Below are 12,000 nucleotides of genomic sequence, written 5' to 3'. Positions count from 1 at the left end.
TCGGCCTCCCAAAGTGCTGGGATTACAGGCGTGAGCCACTGCACCAGGCCTCTAGGCTTTTTTTATACTTCAGTATTCCGTAAATATCTTTCAAATTAAATAAACATAAAAAGCCAGGCTTTTCCAACTGTTTCCTACACATTCTGCAAGATATTAATCATGTTTCAAGAAAAAGTGTTCAAGTACGTTTGGGAAACATTGTTATTATATTATTTTCTTCTCGGAGAATCATAGAAAAACTTGAGAGGTTGGTGGGTTGGCGCAAACCAAGACCAAAAAATGAACTGCAATCACTACCAAACCCCCCCCGAGTTTGCTCCTCCCTACTTGCTGGGCTCAGTCCACACTCTCCGGAAACAGAAATCAGACGTGTGGGGGGGGGGGGGTTCTCGAGATGACGTATTTCCCGCGCGCCGCGAAGTCCTGACGTTAAGGCGCCAGTCCCGAGGTGAAGGCGGGGTCTGAAGTGGGCGTGGCGTCGCTGGAGGCTAGTCAGGCGCGGGACCCGTTCTCGAGGCGGGAGCTGAGGTGCGGGGCGGGGCCTCCTGCCTGGCGCCGGCCTGTGGGGAGGCGGGGCGGGGCACAGTCTCTTGACCGTCCAGCCCGCCCCTGACGCCGCCGGCAACTGCGGGAGTCGGGGTCGGAGCGGTTTGCTAAGCGGTTGGTTCTTAGAGCTGCGGTCCTTTGCTAGCCTGACCCGCAGCTTCAGCCTCCGCCGCCTCCTCAGCCCTCGGCGCCGCCGCTGGCGCCGCCGCCCGACCCGCAGGCCGCCGCGGGCCGCAGAGCCCATGAGGGCGCGGGCACCGCCGCCGCTTCCGCGGCGTCGCCGTCGTCCCGGAGCGCCCAGAGCTGGCGCGGGCATGGCCGCGGCATGAGCGTGGAGCCGCCGCCGGAGCCAGAGGAGAAGGCGGCGTCGGAGCCTGAGGCGGGAGCCATGCCGGAGAAGCGCGCGGGCGCGCAGGCCGCGGGGAGCAGCTGGGTGAGCGCGGGCGCGGGGCCCGGCGGCCTGAATCCCGGGAAGGCTGGGTGGGGTCGCACGCGGGGCCCGCGAGTCTGTCGCTCCGGGCGGGGGCTTCGGCTCTCGGAAAGCCGGTCTTTTTCCATGGGGTGGGGGGAGGCGAATTCATCCCGAATACAAGTTTTTCCTAGTGACTGCTCATTGCAGACAGAACTTTACAGGATTTGGTTATTTTTTCAAAAGGCGCTAGACATGGGACAGTGAATATAAGTAGTCATTCGGTTATTTCAGAGTTCTCCATCCCTGTAACAGTGGATAACAGTTTTCCTGGCGCGTTTCTGCCCAAGTCTACATGGAAAACGGGTAGGGAGCATTTGAATCAGACCGTCGACCGGGAAGTTGGCGGCAGATAATGGGCAGCGCCTCGCTGCTCCTTCCGTGTCCTCCCGGCGTCGGAGGGGCGGTCGCAGCGATGGGGAGCAGAGTTTCAGGGGCGTTTCTGGGGACCAGCTGAGGAGCAAGTTAGGCCGGCCTCTTTCTCCAGTTTTACTTTTACTTGAGGTCGAGATGGCTTCTGACAATAATACAGAAGCAATTGAGCCCTGACTTAATTGGCCTGGTTTCGGCAGAACAGGCCTTGTCTGTGTCAGTGATTTCATATGGTGGAATATCCGAGAGGGTTTGTCGTTTCTTCAAGGCCTGAGTTTAAAAAGGATTTTTTGTTTTTTGGTGTTAGTACCTGAAATATAGAGAATGTTATAGTGAATAGAAACTCTGACACAATGGGAAAGTTTCCCCAAAGAAAAGTAGATATTTAAATATGTGCTTTTTGGCTTTAGATTTTTAGCGTACATACCTGATTTTGTTTTTAGTTGAAGAATGCTAAGTGTTTACATGAACGTATTTGGGGGATGTAAATCCCTATTAGTAGTTTGGGAGGGCAGGTGAAGCAGGAGGAGCAGTATGTAGAACGGAGCCGGCAGAGCTGGTTTTTCGTCCTGATTTTGCCTGAACAGTGCGCACTCTGAACAGGATATTGAAACAGCCTTGCTCCTCAGTGCCTAATCTGTAAGATGAGTACTTAGTTGAAGTCCCCTCCCAGCCCAAGTGACTCCCTATTTTTGAAAAGTATTTCAAAGTTAAGATCTGTAATATGAGAAGCTTATCTTGTCGGGGGAGAGGAATTCTGTAGAATTGCTTTCTCTCATTTTGATTCGTGTTAGGTAGACTTGTCCTCTTCCTGCTTGCTACACAATACTAAAGCACCAGTTCCTCCTTCTGTCTTCCATGAATTGATGGACAGTAATAACTAACCGGTGGCCCAGCTAGTAACCTGCGAGATAGCTTCCTTCACCCCTTCCCATACTTACAACAACCAGAAAGTCCAGCTAAGTTTATTAGATACAGATTTTAGGTTTTGATCCTCTCCTATGCATTCTTGTGCTCATTTCCTCAGCATTTTTGACCCAGACTTGGACTATCTCTTTCAAGACCCTTGCTCACCCCAGCGTCAGTCCACCTTGCACATGGCTGAGTAGTGTGTTCTAGCATGTGAAGATGATCATTACTGCTGTCCTTAATTTTTTTCATTGGCTCCTTATGACTTACAGAATAAAAAATAGATTGGCAGGTTGAAGCATTATTAGCGTAGTGATTAGACGAGCATGCTTGGAATCCCAGTTTCCACAGTTTGGTAAGTTAACGTAACTCCTGATTAATAATGGCATTTACCTCATAGGGTTGTGAGGGTTGCTGCAACTTGGCATCTAGTAAGCCCTTAATACATATTAATGTTATTATTTTTTAATAATCTTCGCATGTATGATTGAACGATCACAATCTATAGGTGATCTTCTGACTGTGATAAAAGGAGTAGTTGTCTCCCATTTCCTAATGTTGACAGGAACTAGACCCCAACCTAAAAATTAAAGTTGCTAAATTTATGTGCCTAAGAGCAGAAATTTGTGAGGGATATTTACTCAAAAAAACCTAGACTCAGTTTATTCCCCAGTTCTTTCTCCGTTGAATCCTGATGGTAACCTGATTTTGGGCACGGGTAGGTTCCTGCTTGGTCTTTCCTCCTCTCTAAGAACGCATGGAGTTGATGTTAATAAACTGATGAATACTGAGTTTTCTTGGTGTTTGCTGTAGATAGAAGACTAGCGTGAGCAGGTAGCAGTGTTTTTCTGAGTGTGTGGACGTTGGGAGAACAGTGAATGCTTTTGATGATATATGTTCGTGTCATATGCTAGTACCCCTGAATTATGCATTTTTCCTGTTTGCAGTTTCTAATGTCACCTCCAGGTGCTGTGTCCTATAGCCCCTGTATGAATTGATTTCATTTTAATGTGTTGGAATTTCCTTACAGCTTGGTTTCATTGACACTCATGATTTCAGGTTCTTAGATGCTACTGGTAATCACAGGGAAGATTGTCCAGCTGATAACTTTTTTGTTTTTTGTTTTTTGTTTTTTGTTTTTGAGATAGGGTCTTGCTCTGTCATCTAGGCTGGGATTCAGTGGCCAGTCATAGCTCACTGCAGCGTTAAATTCTTGGGCTCAAGCAGTCCTCTCACCTCAGCCTACTGAGTAGCTGGGACAACAGATACGTGCCACCATGCCTGGCTTTTTTTTAAATTTTTTTAATTTACTTTTGTAGAGATGGAGTCTTGCTCTGTTTCCCAGGCTGGTCTCAAACTCCTGGGCTCAAATGATCCTCCTGTCTCAGCCTCCCAGTGTTGGGGTTACAGGTTAGAACCACTGTGCCTGGCCCTTCAACTTTTTTCTACCTTGTTTGGCAAAAAGGTATATTGACCAGAAAAAGATACTGGCAAAGAGATGTCATAATCTGGAAAATAAAAGAGAATCAAATATTTGCTCCAAGAGATCATTTCCTTCTAGAAAAGGGAGGTATGCAGCTGGGCACGGTGGCTCACACCTGTAATCCCGGCACTTTGGGAGGCTGATGTGGGCGGATCACGAGGTCAAGAGATCAAGACCATCATGGCGAACATATTGAAATCCTGTCTCTATGAAAATACAAAAGTTAGCTGGCCACGGTGGCGTGTGCCTGTAGTCCTAGCTACTCAGGAGGCTGAGGCAGGAGAATCGCTTGAACCTGGGAGGCGGAGGCTGAGACTGGGGAATTTATCAAGAAAAGAGGTTCTTTAGTCTGTACAGGAAGTGTAGCACCAGCATCTACTTCTGGTGAGGGCCTCAGAAAGCTTGCAATCATGGCAGAAGGCGAAGGGGAAGCTGCTTATCATGTGTGGGGGAGGGAGCAAGAGAGAGGGGAGGAGGTGCCAGGCTCCTTTTAGCAATGAGATCTTGGCCGCGTTCGGTGGATCACTTAAGGTCAGCAGTTCGAGACCAGCGTGGCCAACATAGTGAAACCCAGTCTCTACTAAATATACAAAAATTAGCCGGATGTGATGGTGCATGCCTGTATTCCTAGCTTCTTGGGTGGCTGAGATGGGAGAATCGTTTGAAACTGGGAGGCGCCACTGCACTCCACCCTGGGTGAGAGTGAGACTCTGTCTCAGAAACACACAATAAACAAAACCAATCAGATCTTGTGGTAACTAATGGAGCTAGAGCTTACTCATTACCGCGAGAAGGACACCACACAACTGAGCAGAGATCAGCCGCCATGACCCAAACACCTGCCGCTAGGCCCCACCTCTAACATTGGGGGTCACATTTCAACATGAGATTTGGAAGAGACAGATATCCAAATGGTATCTGCCTTAAAAACAAGTTGGATAGTTTGGTTTTTTATTCTCTAGAAGAGTTTGTGTAAGATTGGTAATACAGTTCTAGAACTTTATAGTTCTTGGCCTTTTGGAGGTTAATTCTAGAACAGTGTAGGTTTTCTGTTTGATTTTTAGTTCTGTCAGTTTCAGTAAGTTGTGTTTTGTTGGGAATTTGCCCATTTTCTCTAAAATGTCAAATTAATTGGCATAAAGTTGTGAATAATAACCTCTTAGGCTCTTTTCACCTTCTGTAGGGATTCTTGGTGTACAATTTTTTTTTTTTTTTTTTGAGACAGAGTTTTGCTTTTGTTGCCCAGGCTGGAGTGCAATGGTGCAATCTCGGCTCACTGCAGCCTCCGCCTCCCAGGTTCAAGTGATTCTCGTGCCTCAGCCTCCTGAGTAGCTGGGATTGCAGGCATGTGCCACCGTGTCTGGCTAATTTTGTATTTTTAGTAGAGATGGGGTTTCTCCATGTTGGTCAGGCTGGTCTTGAACTCCTGACCTCAGGTGATCCACCCTTCTTGGCCTCCCAAAGTGCTGGAATTACAGGCGTGAGCCACAGTGCCCAGCCCCCCCACTTTTTTTTTTTTTTTCCTTTAAAGAAGTGGGGCCTCACTCTGTCATCCAGGATGGAGTTCTGTGGCGCACAATCATAGCTTGCTGTAACCTTGAACTCCTGGGTTCAAATGATCCTCCTGCCTCGGCCTCCCTAGTAGCAAGGACTATAGGCACGTGGCACTATGCCTGGCTAGTTTTTAAATTTTTTTGTAGAGATTGGGTCTCACTGTGTTGTCCAGGCTTGTCTTGAACTCCTGGCCTCAAGTAATCCTCTAGCCTAAGCCTCTCGAAAGTGCTGGGATTATAGGCATGAGCCACCATGCCTGGCTGGTACTCTGCATTGGTAACTTGTGCTTTTTCTTTCAAAAATATTTAATTTTCTAGCATCTTCTGGATAGATATTCACAAATATTGCATGTGGTGATAATTTTATATGTTATTTTGATTTTAAATAAACTAGAATATCCAGGAAAGTATTCAATGGTAATGGTAAAAGTGCGTGCAACGTCCTCTGCATAACAGGAATACATTAATTTTTTCTTACTGTTAGGTATCCTGTTGGCTGTATACATGTAAACATACTTTATTAACCTATGGAAGCATTTTTGAAATTTCTCAGTTTCAGCTGGGTGAGGTGGCTCATGCCTGTAATCCCAGCACTTTGGGAGGCTGAGGCAGGTGGATCACGAGGTCAGGAGATTGAGACCGTCCTGGCTAACACGGGGAAACCCCGTCTCTACTAAAAATGCAAAAAATTAGCCGGGCGTGGTGGCAGGCGCCTGTAGTCCCAGCTACTTGGGAGGCTGAGGCAGGAGAATGATGTGAACCCGGGAGGCGGAGCTTGCAGTGAGCCGAGATCGGGCCACTGCACTCCAGCCTGGGCGAGAGAGCGAGACTCCGTCTCAAAAAAAAAAAAAAAGAAAGAAATGTCTCGGTTTCTTACATGTGTTCTGTCTTCCCCTTTCCCTTTTCCCTTCCTCCAGTTCAGCATGTCGTAGAACTTTCACAAGTGGTTATGAAATCATCAGATATGCTATGGAGAAAGAGGTTATGGCATAGCAAGAGCGAGAGCATTGTTCTGTGAGAATTGGAGAGAAATCTATTCTTAATGTGTATTAGTTTATTTTTTTACTTTTGAGACAAGAGTCTTGCTCTTTCATCCAGGCTGGAGTGCAGCGGTGTGATTATGGCTCCGTGTAGCTGGGAACTCCTGGGCTCAAATGATCTTCCTGCCTCACCTTCCTGGTAGCTGGGACTACACGTACGTCCCACCATGACTGGCAGATTTTTAAATTTTTATTTGTAGAGATGTGATCTTGTTTTGTTGTCCAAGCTGGTCTTGAACTCCTGGCTTCAAATAATCCTCCTGCCTTGGCGTCCCAAAGCATTGGGATTGCAAGTGTGAGCCACTGTGCCCAGCCTTAGTCTGACTTTTTTATAGTTAGCTTTGTATTTGCTTGTCCTTTTTAAACAACCTTATTCAGTTTAATTGACATAAAATGAACTGTATGTGTTTGGAGTGCACAGTTTTGTGTTGCGACGTGTCTATACACCTGTGAAACCATTATCATAATCAAGATAGTAAACATATTCATCACCCTCAAATGTTTGTTTTTATGTGCCTCTGCACCTCCATTTCCAGGCAATAATTTATCTATTCTGTCACTATATATTGGCTTGAATTTTCTTCCCTTTTTTGTTTTTTTTTTGTTTTTTTGTTTTTTTGTTTTAGAGATGGAGTTTCATTCTTGTTGCCCAGGCTGGAGTGCAGTGGCGCGATAATGGTTCACCGCAACCTCTGCCTCCGGGGTTCAAGTGATTCTCCTGCCTTAGCCTCCCCAGTAGCGCGGATTACAGGCATGCGCCACCATGCCTGGCTAATTTTGTATTTTTAGTAGAGACGGGGTTTCTCCATGTTGGTCAGGCTGGTCTCAAACTCCTGACCTCAGGCGATCCGCCCGCCTCGGCCTTCCAAAGTGCTGGAATTACAGGCGTGAGCCACCACGCCTGAGTGGTTTGAATTTTCTAGCATTTTTTTTTTTGTTATTTTATAAATACAGCATATTCTCCTCTTTGGCTTTTAGAAAGTTCAGTCTAAATTATTTTGAGATTTATCAATGTTATGTAAATCCACAGTTCATTCTTTTTAATTACTGAGTAGTATTCCATTTTGTGGATGAACCACATTTGTACATTCCCTTGTTGATGGACTTTCGGCTTCTCACCAGTTTTTGGCTATCACAAATAAAGCTGCTGTGAACATCTGTGTGCCAATCTTTGTACATAATACACTTTTTTAAAAGTAAATAGGAGTGAAATGGCCGGGTCATATGGTAGATGTATTTAACCTTTTAAGAATCGGCTGGCCGGGCATGGTGGCTCATGCTTGTAATCCCAGCACTTTGGGAGGCCGAGGCAGGAGGATTGCCTGAGCCCAGGAGTTTGAGACCAGCCTGGGCAACATGGTGAGACCTCCGTCTTTAAAAAAATTATGAAATAAATTGCCAAACTAATTATTTTAAAAGTAATTGTACAGTATTACATTGCAGCTAGCACTGTATGATAATTCTAGTTCATCCATATCCTTACCAACACCTGGCCAATTTTAGCCCTTCCAGTTGGTCTTTAGTGATGTCTCATTGTTCTTTTAATTTGTGCTTCCCTATGGCTAGTGGTATTCAATATCTTTACATAATTTTTTTTTTCCGAGACGGAGTCTCACTGTCTCGCCCAGGCTGGAGTGCAGTGACTTGATCTTGGCTCAGTGCAAGCTCTGCCTCCCGGGTTCATGCCATTCTCCTGCCTCAGCCTCCTGAGTAGCTGGGACTACAGGTGCCTGCCAGCATGCCTGGCCAATTTTTTGTATTTTTAGTAGAGACGGGGTTTCACTGTGTTAGCCAGGATAGTCTGGATCTCCTGACCTTGTGATCTGCCCATCTCGGCCTCGCAAACCAAAGTGCTGGGATTACAGGCGTGAGCCACTGTGCCCGGCCAAGGTTGTTGTTGTTGTTGTTTTTTGCCTCTGGCAGAATCTCACTTTGGTTGCCCAGGCTAGGGTGCAGTGGCTTGGCTCACTGCAGCCTTGACCTCCTGGGCGCAGGTAATTCTCCCACCTAAACCTCTCAAGTAACTGGGACTACAGGCCTATGCCACCATACCCAGCTAATTTTTTAGTTTTTTGTAGAGATGGGGTCTTGCTATGTTGCCCAGACTGGTCTTGAACTCCTGGATTCAAGTAGTCCGCCTGCCTCAGGCTCCCAAAGTGCTGGGATTACAGGTGTGAGCCATGTGCCTATCTTCCCTAAGCTTATATGTCATCTGTATATCCCTTTTGGCAAAATGTCTTTTCTTATCTTTTGCCTATTTGTTGTTGTTGTTGTTGTTGTTGTTGGTTGGTTGTCTTCTTATAATTGAGTTCTGAGAGTTCTTTATATATTTGGGATGCAAGTCCCTTGTCAAATGATTTGCAAATACATTCTAGTCTGTGGTTGATCTTTTCTCTCAGCAGTGTCTTGAAGAACAGGAATTTTAAATTTTGACGAAATGTATCAATTTTTTCTTTTATAGATCAGGGTTTTGGTTTCATATTTAAGAAATTGTTGCCTAATCCCAAATCATAGGAATTTCCTTCTATTTTTTTCTTTTTGTTAGATGGAGTCTCATGCTCTGTTGCCCAGGCTGGAGTGCAGTGGCACAATTTCGGCTCACTGCAATCTGCATCTCTTGGGTTCCAGCGATTCTCCTGCCTCAGCCTCCCAAGTAGCTGGGACTATAGGCGCAGGTGTGTGCCACCACGCCTGGCTAATTTTTTTTTTTTGTATTATTATTATTTTTTTGAGACAGAGTCTCACTCTGTCACCCAGGCTCAAGTGCAGTGGTGCAATCTCAGCTCACTGCATGCTCCGCCTCCCGGGTTCATGCCACTCTCCTGCCTCAGCCTCCTGAGTAGCTGGAACTATAGGTATCTGCTACCACGCCCAGCTAATTTTTTGTATTTTTAGTAGAGACAGGGTTTCACCGTGTTAGCCAGGATGGTCTCCATCTCCTGACCTTGTGATCTACTCACCTCAGCCTCCCAAAGTGCTGGGATTTCAGATGTGAGCTCAATCTACTGACCTTAATATCCACCCACCTCGGCCTCCCAAAGTGCTGGGATTACAGGCGTGAATCATTATGCTTGGCCTTCCTTCTATGTTTATGGAGGCTTTATAGTTTTAGATTTTACAATCGGGTTTATGTTTCATTTTGATTACATTTTTATATGGTGCAAGATAAAAATGGAAATTATTTATGAATAATCAGTTGTTCATTTGCTGAAAAGTACGTTTTTATTTATTGAATAGCTTTTGCATCTTTTTTTTTTTTTGGAAATGGCGTCTTGTCTTGTCGCCCAGGCTAGAGTGCAGTGGTGCAATCTTGGCTCACTGTAACCTCCACTTCCCAGGTTCAAGTGATTCTCCTGACTCAGCCTCCTGAGTAGCTGGGATTACAGGCACATGCCACCATGCCTGGCTAATTTTTTTTTTTTTTTTTTTTTGAGATGGAGTCTGGCTGTGACCCAGGCTGGAGTGCAGTGGTGCAATCTTGGCTCACTGCAAGCTCCGCCTCCCGGGTTCCTGCCATTCTCCTGCCTCAGCCTCCGAGTGAGTAGCTGGGACTACAGGCGCCCCCCACCACACCTGGCTTATTTTTTTGTATTTTTAGTAGAGATGGAGTTTCACTATGTTAGCCAGGATGGTCTCGATCTGACCTTGTGATCCACCCATCTTGGCCTCCCAAAGTGCTGGGATTACAGGTGTGAGCCACTGCGCCTGGCCTAATTTTTGTATTTTTAATAGAGACAGGGTTTTACCATGTTGGTCAGGCTAGTCTTGAGTTCCTGACCTCGTGATCCGCCCATCTCAGCCACCCAAAGTGTTGGGATTACAGGCGTGAGCCCCCGCACACTTGCTTTTGCATCTTTGTCAAAAATCAATTGTCTGTATATCAGTCAGTCTCTGAACTCTTTATTCTGTTCCTTTGATCTATTTGTCTTTACATCAATACCATGCAGTCTTGATTACTGGAGGTTCATAAGACTTGAAAACTAGGTTAGCCCCCTGATCTTGTTATTTTTTAAAGTCGTTTTAGTGATTCCGTGTCTTTGCATTTTAGAATTAGCCTGGCAGTTTCCACAAGAAAACGTTTTGGGATTGTCATTGGTATTCTTTTGCCCTGAAGATCTGTTTGGGAAGAATTGATCAAGTCTTCTGATGCATGGATGTAATATCTGCATTTATTTTAGATCTGTAATTTCTTTCAGCTGAGTTTTGTAGTTTTCAGTTGACATGTCTTTCCCATCTTTTGTCAAATTATTCCGTTTCGTATTTCTTGACGTTATTGTAAATGGTATCATTAAATAAATGTAAATTTTTTAAATTTAAATTCGCAATTGTTTGTTGCCATTATATAGAAATACAGTTGATGTAAAAATATTGTTTAATTGTGGTAAAATACACATAGCAAAGAAGTTACCATCTTAACCATTCTTAAGTGTAGACTTCAGCAGTGTAAGTATATTCACATTGTTCTGCAGCCAATTTCCAGAACTTTTTCTTCTTTCAAAACAAATTCTATACCCATGAAACAACAGCTTTCCGTTTTTTGCCAGCCTCCCATTCCCTGACAATCACCATTCTCCTTTCTGTTTCTATGTGTTTGACTTGCTTTAGATACCTCATATATATGGAATCATACGGTATTCATCCATACCTTTTTATGATTGACTTATTTCACCTCGCATAATGTCCTCAAGGTTTGTCTGTGTGTGCCATGTGTCAGAATTTTCCTCTTTTTTTTTTTTTTTTTTTGGAGACATGGTCTCTCTCTCTTGCTCAGGGCTGGAGTGCAGTGGCATGATCCCGGCTCGGGAGCCTCGACCTCCCCAGGTTCAGGTGATCCTCCCACCTCAGCCTCCCGAGTAGCTGAGAGTACAGGCGTGCACCAGCATGCTCAGCTAATTTTTGTATTTTTTGTAGAGTTGCAGTTTTGTCATGTTACCCAGGGTAGTCTAAAACTCCTGTGCTCAAGCGATCCACCCGCCTGGGCCTCCCAAAGTGCAGGGATTACAGGCATGAGCCACCATGCCTGGCCTCTTTGCCCATTTTTAAATTGGGTTATTAAAGTAAAAATAAGTGTATCTGTTTTTACTTTGTTGCTTGGGTTTTTGTTGTCATATCCAAGAAGTCATTGCCAAATTCATACCATGAAGTTTTTGCCCTGTGTTTTCTTCTGAGTTTTATAGTTTTAAGTCTAATGATAGGTCTTTGGTTCATTTTAAAAGTTTGTGGTTTAAGAAAGCCCAACTTCTGTCTCTCTCTCTTCTTGTATTTTTAGTGTCATATATAAGAATCTATTACCAAATCCATTATTTATCTGTTTTATGTTTTTAGCTCTTATGTGTAGGCCATTAACCCCTTTGAGTTGATTTTCATACATAATGTGAAGTAGGGGGTCCAATTTTATTCTTTTACATGTGAAAAATTAGTTGCTCTGACAGCATTTGTTCAAGAGACCTTTCTTTTATGGCACCCTTACTCAAAATCAGTTGGCATTCACGGCTTATTTCTGGAGTTTCCATTCTACTCCATTGGTGTATGTCTATCCTTATGCAAGTACCACGCTATTTTGATCTCTGTAGCTTTGTAGTTTTGAAATCAGGAAGTGTGCGTTTTCCAATTTTGTAGTTTTTCAAG

General features: G+C 44.8%; 1 protein-coding gene across 1 annotated transcript in view; it reads left to right on the top strand.

Moving 5' to 3' along the window:
* Nucleotides 1–581: 581 nt before the first annotated feature.
* Nucleotides 582–12,000, top strand: part of MFSD14B (major facilitator superfamily domain containing 14B) — a 77,117-nt gene continuing 65,698 nt past the window's right edge. The window contains exon 1 of the mRNA XM_007969821.3: nt 582–979. Coding sequence (XP_007968012.2) covers nt 872–979 — 108 coding nt within the window. The 5' untranslated portion in view covers nt 582–871. The remainder of the gene's footprint in view (nt 980–12,000) is intronic.

This window comes from Chlorocebus sabaeus, chromosome 12 (assembly GCF_047675955.1).
Source record: "Chlorocebus sabaeus isolate Y175 chromosome 12, mChlSab1.0.hap1, whole genome shotgun sequence".
NCBI lineage: Eukaryota > Metazoa > Chordata > Mammalia > Primates > Cercopithecidae > Chlorocebus > Chlorocebus sabaeus.
Note: the sequence above shows the minus strand (reverse complement) of the source record. Positions and strands in the feature narration are given on the sequence as shown.